This window comes from Entamoeba dispar, genomic scaffold, assembly GCF_000209125.1.
Source record: "Entamoeba dispar SAW760 scf_1105229463785 genomic scaffold, whole genome shotgun sequence".
NCBI classification, from domain to species: domain Eukaryota; phylum Evosea; order Mastigamoebida; family Endamoebidae; genus Entamoeba; species Entamoeba dispar.
Window position 1 is genome coordinate 46,680 of NW_001855866.1, and position 9,402 is coordinate 56,081.

Below are 9,402 nucleotides of genomic sequence, written 5' to 3' on the forward strand. Positions count from 1 at the left end.
TTTCTAATTAAAACAAATCACAATAAAAATAAAGAAGAAAATGAGTTATGGTTGATAAGAAAGATCAACAGAAGCAGAACACATTGAGGTAGTTCCTTGATATTGTTTAATTGCTGGAGTAGACCATCCACCAAATGAAGAGAAATCAGAGAATGAAGGGTTATGATCATAGTGTGGATACCACAATGGAGTTGAACTAGCGTATGGGTAAATATATGAACTACCAAAGAATGAATTCCAATAGTGTTGAGAGACATAAACACCGTGAACAATACCAATGGCTCTAGCTTGATTCATCATTTCCATGAAAAATTGTTGGTTAGCAGTATAAGATGATGACCAAGTTCCTTCAATATCAAACCAGACAGTAGTGATTTTTAATTGATTAGAAACAACTTTTTGCCAAAAAGAATTGACTTGTCCAGCAGCGTTACCACATGAATAACATGGGAAGAAATAAGCATCTACTCTACTCATTCCACCAGCATGGGCATTAGCACAATTGTTGGCACAGTATGGATCCCAACTTCCAGTTGATCTCCAACATCTTGGAATAGCGAAAGTGTAACCATTGTTTACAAAGCATTGGAAAGATGAAACAGAAGTTAAAGTGGACATATCAACACCACGTATAGCAAAGACAGATGCTATCAATAAAGTAAAAAATAACATTGATTTATTCCTGTTCTTTATTTTTCAGTTTTACAGATATTATTTATTTTTGATTTTTTCAATTTCTAAAATTAACTATTTTATTAATGGTATTTTTTAATTTTCCTTTTTATTTTATGTAAATTTCTATTTAATTTAAATCTTCATTAATGTAGAATATTCATTTCATAATTCTTTTAAATAATTAATTTATTTTTATTAAATAATACTTTTTTATTATTTTTATTATAAGTTTTTATTTCCTTTATTTAATTTCATCTAAATAAAAATTAGAATTTATTTTATTTAATTAAATCATTAAGTAATAATTTTAATTATTTAGTTTATTCAGATTTTGATTTTTCTAAGATTATTCCCCATTTATCACTTATTTAAAATAAAATTGTAATTTATTTATTACTATTGCATTGTATTAAATAGTACGATATGGGTAAATCAGAATGCAGTTAGGTTATAAAGGAACTACAAAAAGAAAGATATTATAGCGAAATGGTTTAATTACTATAAATATTGCAATGAGTATTTTTCTTATTATCTTATATTTTTTCATTTATAAAATAAAAATGAAGTAAATAAAAAGAATTAATTAAATCTTATTTATTTATTTATTTTTTGATTTATTTTTTTGTTTATTTGAAGTTATGTATTATAAATTATTATTAAAATGGTTTTTCATTTAATCTATTTCATGGTTGTGAATTAATTCATTTTGTATTTAAGATGAGATTAGTTTATGAAAATATGAATTATTAATACTTCATAATGATTTACACTTTGAAATGAATATGAAATGAATATTTCATTAATTAAATTAATGATATTCAATCTATTTTATTTTTAAATTAATAAATAATAAATTAATGATTGAATAAGAGATATTTGATAAATATAATAATAAATAATGATATAATGATAAATAAATATTTAAATATTAAAATATCAATATTATGTAAACTTATCAACTATTATTACTCCTTGATTATTATCATATTCGCAATTAATTGAATTGTTAATTATAATGAATAATTTTATTTAACATTTCACAGATATAATTATAATGTGAATATATTCATTTAAAAAATAAATATAAATATAGATAAGATACTGAAAGAGAAATAAATAATCGAATGTTTGACAATGTTTTACACATTTATGATAAATAAAAATATCATTAATATAAATAGAATTTAACATTATGCATTTTAATGATACTAATTTAAATGTATATATTCTATCATATAAACTTGCCTTTATTATTATTTTTTTTTTATCACTTCTATTCTTAAGTTCTATTTCATTATCATTAAACTAATTATGATAAAATATAAATACAAAAATAAATAATAAATATTAATAAACTCATTATAATTAATAATTAGTGTATATCATCTGAATATATTAATAGAATATACAAAATAAGGATACATCATAAATGATACTCAATTTAATTATTATAATGAACGTATCATCTATTTCATATTTGATAATAATTAATTCAATGTTTTATTGATTCAACGTATAATGTAATTGATGATTCATCAATTTAAATATACATAATAGTTGATTCTTCGTTATAATAAATAACTAAATCAAAGAATATTAAATAAACTAAATATAAAAAAAATAATATTCTATTAATAACTGTAATAATATAATTGTAGTTATTTTCAAATTTCATGTTACTTCCATCGAACCTTACTTCCATTATTTTATAATTAAAGAAATTAGATTTAAGTTTCTAGAGAATTATTTAAATAACAATATGAATAAAAAAGTATTCAATTTGTTTTAGACAACTATTCATTTTTTTTATGTTCTAAAACAATAATCACCAGCAAAAGTCATATAACGAACCCAAGGATAAGATTGATATCCAGTTTTTTCAACTACTTTTAGATATCTTACTTGTAACCCACTTACAGTGTAATATGGTATTTCAAAATTAACACGAACAGGTTTCTTTTCTTTATCAGTTTCTTCATCTCTTATTGATGGTAATTCAAATGACGCCCTCATCATGAATTCACGATTACCAGGAAACACCTTAATAAACCATAAAGCACAATCATTTTGTGGTTCATAACTACAAGTTCCAATAGATGATCTAAATTGTGGATTAAAGACATCAGATGGAACAGGAACTCTAATTTGAACATTATTAGCATTAATAGCTTCTCTAAAGAAACTTTTTGCTTTAATTAAGATTTCTATTCTATTTCTCTTCTTTCTATCAATTACTGATTCAACCCAAATTAATTGTCTAATATTTGAAGTTAATCGATAATTCATTAATTCAAACTCTCCATCAGGAGGAACAAATCCAATAATTCTATTACTATCAAATTTACTTAATCTAACACATTGATGGAAACTAACATCATCCATTTCAGCTCTTTTTTGTACTTGATTTCTATTATTTTCCATTCTATCTCCAATATTAATTTTTTCATTTAATCCAAGTCTTAATTCTGGCATTCCAGATAATTTACAATTAATCTTAATTGTTCCTAGAATTTCTGATCTTAACAATGATCCATTCTGTGAAACTAATACATTAACTTTTTCAATTACATCAACAAATACTTCGTTCTTTCTGTATTTAATTCCTGGAGTTCTCCATGAAACTGCACCAGTAACAACTGGAAGTAATGATTGAACTTGTTTCATATTCATACGATGACTTTCTTGAGTGATATAATTTTGAAGAACTTTAGTTTCTGTTATTTGTGGATATCCATAATCAATCATTTCATCTAACAGTTCATAAATAACAACAAAATTATCTCGTATTGTTTCTTCAGTTACAACATCAAAATATGTCTTAAGTACTTCTATTAATTTCGTCAAAAATGATACGACTAACAATGAATTAATGTTTTGATCAGTAAATGCCATAAAATATAGTCCATTGTGTCTTACATACATGTATGTGATATCTTGAATTAATATTACAGGACATAAATTAATCTCTTCTTCTTCTGTTATTTTAGTTACAAATTGATTAACAGCATTCATAGGAATATCTCCTCTGTAATTTCTACTGATAACTGTTCTTCCTTTAGAATCAAGTATGAACAGTGCTGCAATTGACATCTCTAAATACTTTTTAAGTTCTTTCTTATTTTTTTTATTTTTTATTATTATTTTTTTATTAATTAAAATATTTTACTTTCTTTCAATTTTGTTTGATTTTTTTTGTTTTATATCTAACATTTTTGTTGTTCATCAATAATAAATAAGGATGGCCTATAATTAATTTCTTAATTTTATTTTGTGAGTTCAATTGTTTTATCTTATTTAATACCTTTTGTTTATTACAAAGTTAGTTGTTGTTCTCACATTTATATAAAAGTGTGTTTATCGTTAATTTCTTATTTGAATTTAAATATAAAAATAATATTTTTCCTTAGATTATATTAAAATATAATTATAATTTCATTATTTATAAACTCTTGGTGACTAATTATTTTATTCATATATTCCATTCATTATTTCTACAATTTGTTTATTCTTTATTTTAGTTTTATTTTTTATTAAATTTTTTTGTACTTATTTATAATAGAATATAATATACTATATACATATTTGATAGTATTAATAATAAATCTCTATCATAAATATTATGACAATAATATCTTCTTTTACGAAATAACTAATTACTGTATCTAATTTTTTTGCTATAATTTATATTAATAAAATGAAATCAACTGACTCAAATCAATTTTCTTATTCTCTGTTTGATTACTCCAATTTTATTTCATTATTTAGTTAATTGTGAAGGTATATATTTCTTCAAACTTTTCAAATATAAAAATTCAAATTATTCTAAAACCATAATAACCTTCAAAGGTCAATAATTAAATAAAGAAAATATTATTATACTTAATATTTTTGTTTTTATAAAAGAAGACAATAAAATATTTATACACTTATATTTATCACTTATTCTTACATTACTAATTTGTGTAAACTGTTTATTATTGAAAAAAAAATAGATTATCTCCATTTTGCTTAATTCAATAATATAAATTAAACAAAACTTACAAAACCAACACCATTTTGAAAATAAGCATATTTTATTGATAAATAATTAAATTAAAATTTTATGATTTTATAGTAAAGTTTTTGTGTTTTATTTTGAATTAAGTTAATAACTTTAGGAAAACATTAAACGATCATAATCATATATTGAGAAACCATTAACATCAAATTTTGTAATTACCAGAGAATAAATTGAGTAACTTTTGGTTAAAGAAGAATAATTCTAAGTTTAGGTTTCCAGAATTAGAGATTTATGGAAGTAAATAAGGTTACTTTAAATTAAATTAAAAAATATAATTATCTATTAATTATCAACTCAGACAGAGTGAGAAACTGAATTTAATTAGAGAAAAATACTTTTTAAAATATCTAATAGTATTATTTTTAGTAGTTTAAATTTTGTATAGAAAAAAGAGAAATAAATTTTTCTTTTATTCATAATATGTTTTATATTCCAATTCGAAATTATAAGTTTATCACTCTATTTTAATTATAAAAGAGTATAGTTAACAAGAAAAACAACCATCTCGTTAAAAAATATTATATTTATTGATTTTGTTACCCATCTCAAAGAAAAAAAATATAATTTCGTAACATATTAAAGCTATTTTTATTTCTAAAATAACATCTGGATAAATATATTCATTTATACTAAGAAGAACTCTTGATTTATTTAAATGAATTTGTTATTAGTTATTATTTCTTTTGTTTATGTTCGATCAATAAAATATTATTCAATTAATAAATCTTTAAATATATCAGAAATTTATGATTCATAACCATTTGTTCATTGCTTTAATTTAATTTTTATTCATTTTTAAATAATTAAAGGCAATAGTTTAAGGATGAGCTATACTTTATTAAAGTATTCTAAACATGATATTTGTAGTAATGATATCAGTAAAGTTGGTTTAGTTTTGAATGATAAGTTTACTGGTACTAATTATGTCACAAGGTTTAAACATACACAAAACATGTATTCTGTTTTTTTTTCTTTTATTCTTGACTATAAAAATCAAACGATAATATCAAGTACAATACAATTCAATTGAAATATTTTGTGAGATAACTATAACACAAGCCCCACTACTATTATACTACTATGATTTTTAAAGATAATAAAGAAAATACTAATAGAGTAGTTGCTATATTTGTATTATCACCAAGACACTATTGATAGATGAACATAATGATATCTCTAAGAATCGAATATAAGCTAGTTTTTAATGTTCCAGATAATATTAGAAAAGAAATTATTAGTTATTGTAGTAATAAAAATGTATATTTTATTGACTCAAAAAGTATTGCTCATTTAATAAAAATTGATTTTCTTCAGAAAGAATACTTATTAAAAACAAAGATATTTAATAAAGTAGATTGTTATACTAATTTTGATAAAAATAATCATTCTTATTATTTCCTTTATGAATGCTCATCAAATAATATTATACTTATATAGTGATGTATTTATTTGATCTAATATGAATAATTGTAATAATAATAATTCATTTTATAAACACTGAAACTATTTATTCTCAGAAAAATAAGAAAAAATAACACAAAAGTATATTACTATTAATAATTATTCATATATATATATATATATATATATATATATATTTGAGAACACTGAATATAACCAAAATTTATACAAGATCTATTGTATAAAGAAGAAGATGAACATATTGTTATTATAATTTATGTATTATTAATAATATAAAAACACGTGAGTATTCAATTCATTTACAAAATATTCAAATATTCTATCAATTATTTCATTATTTTTATACTGATACAATTTGTACCACTTTGATACCAATTTAATATTTGCAATTTTGAATGAAATATAACTGCTCCAAAAGAAACTTACCACTTATGAGTAAATTATATAGAAAGAAGTAAACTAACATTAACTGTAATTATTGAAGAAAGTTATTTTATTAATGTATTATATATTTAAAATAAATATATGTTTAACAAAAACAAAATAGGAATTCAAATATAACAATAGCCTTGTTATATATACATGTACTAATAATTTATGTGATGATAAAACAATATATTAGTTAATTATTATAATTGGAGCAAAATCACTGTTTAAGAACATCCTATATACACAATAAAAAAGAAAGAGTTTCTAATGCTAGTTATAATTTAATGATAAAATTGTTGAATATTATGAAATTGTAATTCATTGAAACGATAAAGAAAATAATATCAGAGTATGTTACATGAATGAATCAACAATTCATGATCATTGAACTATTTAAAGAGTATACTTTAGTAAAATACAGTGATACTAACTGTACTCAAGAAAGATTAAGTACTCTATTAAATAATCTATATTCAGTTTTTGATGTAGTAGATATCTTATCTTCAATTATTTGATTGTCCCAGTTTAAAAATTAAATACACTGAATTTTTTGATGGTCCATATTAATGTGTTGTAGATCAAATTAGAATAAATAAATATTTATATAAGTCTCTTCAAATAATGGATGAATCTAATGACATCTCTCAATATTAGTGATTAATGGAAAAATTGCTCAGGGGTTACATTACCAAAAAAAAAACAGACTCAATTCAAATTACTGAAGGAAATAAACTTGTTACTATACCTTATTCTATAACTAATGTCAGTGCTAATTTAACTAAGGAGATTGTGGTATAAATGTATTAAACCTATAATATATAAATTTATTTCAACTCCTGGCTCAAAAATATTCAGAACGGTAGTTAATATTTCTTTTTTTAGATGTTTCTAAGTCTACAAAACTTATTGGAACAGCAAATAAACATAAATTAGAATATTGTTTAAATGAAACCAATGAGTGTATCATCTCTATACTAATGTATTGATTCTAAATATTAAGAATATTAAATAATACCATTCAATATATAACTGATTCTTGAAATGAATGTTTAAATGCTGGTTTTGCTGACTCCCAAAGTAAAGCAGTTATAGCAGGTATTCTTACAATTGAAAATGAATATTATAGGATTATTTATATTAATAGTAATGTTGTTATCTCTCTGTTTTATAATAATTATAAATGGATATTTGTGATGACTCAAAATAACTCAATCCCATTTCATCCACAATATGTTTGTTGTGTTATAAGATTTAACTTTACTACATCAACAACAAAGTATTACATTAGTCATTTGAAAAAAATGACTACATGGACTGAAATCAATTACTAGAAATATTCATTATTATACAACTGTTAAACATTCAATTAAAACTAATATTGTCCTTCCAAAATAACTTAATAAAAAAGAATGTATATATAAAGATATAGAAAAAGGATATGTAAGTTATTACAAAAGTATTGAATTCATAGAACTGACATGCAACTAGTCAAAGAAGGTGAAAAAGTGATTTTCTACAAATATGATGCTTCACATATACATAATAATGACTATAACAGTCAGTTGTGATGAACTGACTCCAATTATTGAAGGAAGTCAAACACTTTATTATTTTGAAGAATGTCTTGATAATAGTACTTCTTTTTTTCAGTATTACTTTGGAAATTTGTTTACTCCTTCTTATCTTCTAACTAATATTAATTAATTTTTTAAATCTTCTTTATTTTATCTTATTAATGATAGAACCTTTTGTAAATTTATAATTTACAATTGATAGCACTATGTTTTAAGAGAGTTTTTTTAGTTATGAATACATTACAAATGTTTATACGATTTGTTTAATATAAAATTATTATAAGAATATCCTGGATGTTATAGAATTTATTTAGTATTCTTTTTTAATATCTATAAATAATTTGATAAGTTAAAATAGATTTTATAAACAAACCTTTATTGAAATAAACCTTTTAGTTAAGAGAATATGAATGAAACCAGTGAACAATAAAAGAACTTATATCATTACAAACTTATATAAATACTTTTTCTAGTATCCCCAAAAAAAGCTAATAACTTTTCTTGACAACTTTAAGCAACAAACCATAGGAAAATGATGTAAATTAACTCAATACTTTATTTGTTAATTGGAAATATAAGAATTATTCTAAAACATTTAAAAAATTTAAAGTACTTTTTTTAAACAACTCGATTAATTACTGTTGTCCAAGTGTTTCTTTGATTTGTTTCAATATAGCATCACCACATATTTTGTCAGTGGTTTTAAGGTCAAAACCGATTTTGCCTTGTTTGTTTGTGAGTAAAATAGCGATGTCATCTCCTTTAAGAGTTATGCCATACCAAATCTTATTAGCAGAACCCTTAACTGCAAGGAGTTGAAGACTTTCAAACAATGATACAACGTCAAACTTTGTATCTTCAGGGACAGAATAAGCCATAGAAATCATTTTCTTTGTTTTAATAATTTGGGCAAGTTCTGGTTTAGAAAGTTCAGTACCAATAATGAATGTAGATGCAGGGATTTTAATTGCGATATTTGATGAAGTCTGAGCAGCAGCACATTTAATAGCACCTTTCAAAACAACTGAATTAATCTTTTTTAAGTCAGCAATGATAGTAACAAAGATATAACCTCCGATAGGAATAGGAGTAGTTCTACTAATAGAGTCAATAGTATATAAAGTTGATTGATTGATAAGAACTGCAACAGATGTTTTAAATTCACAGAAATTTTCAATTTCTAATTGAATCATAACTTTAGTTGGATGTTTCTTGTTAGTTTTAAGTAAATACTAACACCAA

General features: G+C 22.1%; 3 protein-coding genes across 3 annotated transcripts, besides 29 other annotated features; all 3 read right to left on the minus strand.

Moving 5' to 3' along the window:
• Positions 1–45: 45 nt before the first annotated feature.
• Positions 46–672, minus strand: EDI_273010 (lysozyme, putative; the record flags this gene model as incomplete). The annotated part of the gene is made up of 1 exon (XM_001741539.1): positions 46–672. The coding sequence occupies one exon, from the start codon at positions 670–672 to the stop codon at positions 46–48; it is 627 nt and encodes a 208-aa protein (XP_001741591.1).
• Positions 673–675: 3 nt separating this feature from the next.
• Positions 676–820: a microsatellite.
• Positions 821–856: 36 nt separating this feature from the next.
• Positions 857–998: a microsatellite.
• A 41-nt stretch (positions 999–1,039) lies between these two features.
• Positions 1,040–1,071: a sequence feature (AT_rich).
• A 121-nt stretch (positions 1,072–1,192) lies between these two features.
• Positions 1,193–1,264: a sequence feature (AT_rich).
• A 1-nt stretch (position 1,265) lies between these two features.
• Positions 1,266–1,307: a microsatellite.
• A 9-nt stretch (positions 1,308–1,316) lies between these two features.
• Positions 1,317–1,338: a sequence feature (AT_rich).
• A 172-nt stretch (positions 1,339–1,510) lies between these two features.
• Positions 1,511–1,603: a microsatellite.
• Positions 1,604–1,681: 78 nt separating this feature from the next.
• Positions 1,682–1,767: a sequence feature (AT_rich).
• A 60-nt stretch (positions 1,768–1,827) lies between these two features.
• Positions 1,828–1,863: a sequence feature (AT_rich).
• A 58-nt stretch (positions 1,864–1,921) lies between these two features.
• Positions 1,922–1,943: a sequence feature (AT_rich).
• Positions 1,944–1,981: 38 nt separating this feature from the next.
• Positions 1,982–2,050: a sequence feature (AT_rich).
• A 193-nt stretch (positions 2,051–2,243) lies between these two features.
• Positions 2,244–2,329: a sequence feature (AT_rich).
• A 152-nt stretch (positions 2,330–2,481) lies between these two features.
• EDI_273020 (AP-1 complex subunit mu-2, putative) lies at positions 2,482–3,765 on the minus strand (the record flags this gene model as incomplete). The annotated part of the gene is made up of 1 exon (XM_001741540.1): positions 2,482–3,765. One exon carries the CDS (start codon positions 3,763–3,765, stop codon positions 2,482–2,484), a length of 1,284 nt encoding a protein of 427 aa, XP_001741592.1.
• An 18-nt stretch (positions 3,766–3,783) lies between these two features.
• Positions 3,784–3,876: a microsatellite.
• A 159-nt stretch (positions 3,877–4,035) lies between these two features.
• Positions 4,036–4,278: a sequence feature (AT_rich).
• Positions 4,279–4,350: 72 nt separating this feature from the next.
• Positions 4,351–4,371: a sequence feature (AT_rich).
• A 153-nt stretch (positions 4,372–4,524) lies between these two features.
• Positions 4,525–4,577: a sequence feature (AT_rich).
• Positions 4,578–4,743: 166 nt separating this feature from the next.
• Positions 4,744–4,788: a sequence feature (AT_rich).
• Positions 4,789–4,986: 198 nt separating this feature from the next.
• Positions 4,987–5,025: a sequence feature (AT_rich).
• Positions 5,026–5,062: 37 nt separating this feature from the next.
• Positions 5,063–5,167: a sequence feature (AT_rich).
• A 76-nt stretch (positions 5,168–5,243) lies between these two features.
• Positions 5,244–5,264: a sequence feature (AT_rich).
• A 170-nt stretch (positions 5,265–5,434) lies between these two features.
• Positions 5,435–5,472: a sequence feature (AT_rich).
• A 35-nt stretch (positions 5,473–5,507) lies between these two features.
• Positions 5,508–5,543: a sequence feature (AT_rich).
• Positions 5,544–6,301: 758 nt separating this feature from the next.
• Positions 6,302–6,333: a microsatellite.
• Positions 6,334–6,401: 68 nt separating this feature from the next.
• Positions 6,402–6,436: a sequence feature (AT_rich).
• Positions 6,437–6,645: 209 nt separating this feature from the next.
• Positions 6,646–6,684: a sequence feature (AT_rich).
• Positions 6,685–7,173: 489 nt separating this feature from the next.
• Positions 7,174–7,194: a sequence feature (AT_rich).
• Positions 7,195–8,277: 1,083 nt separating this feature from the next.
• Positions 8,278–8,323: a sequence feature (AT_rich).
• Positions 8,324–8,422: 99 nt separating this feature from the next.
• Positions 8,423–8,443: a sequence feature (AT_rich).
• A 20-nt stretch (positions 8,444–8,463) lies between these two features.
• Positions 8,464–8,528: a sequence feature (AT_rich).
• Positions 8,529–8,795: 267 nt separating this feature from the next.
• Positions 8,796–9,353, minus strand: EDI_273030 (uncharacterized protein; the record flags this gene model as incomplete). Its single annotated transcript, XM_001741541.1, has 1 exon — positions 8,796–9,353. The coding sequence occupies one exon, from the start codon at positions 9,351–9,353 to the stop codon at positions 8,796–8,798; it is 558 nt and encodes a 185-aa protein (XP_001741593.1).
• Between the last annotated feature and the right edge of the window lie 49 nt (positions 9,354–9,402).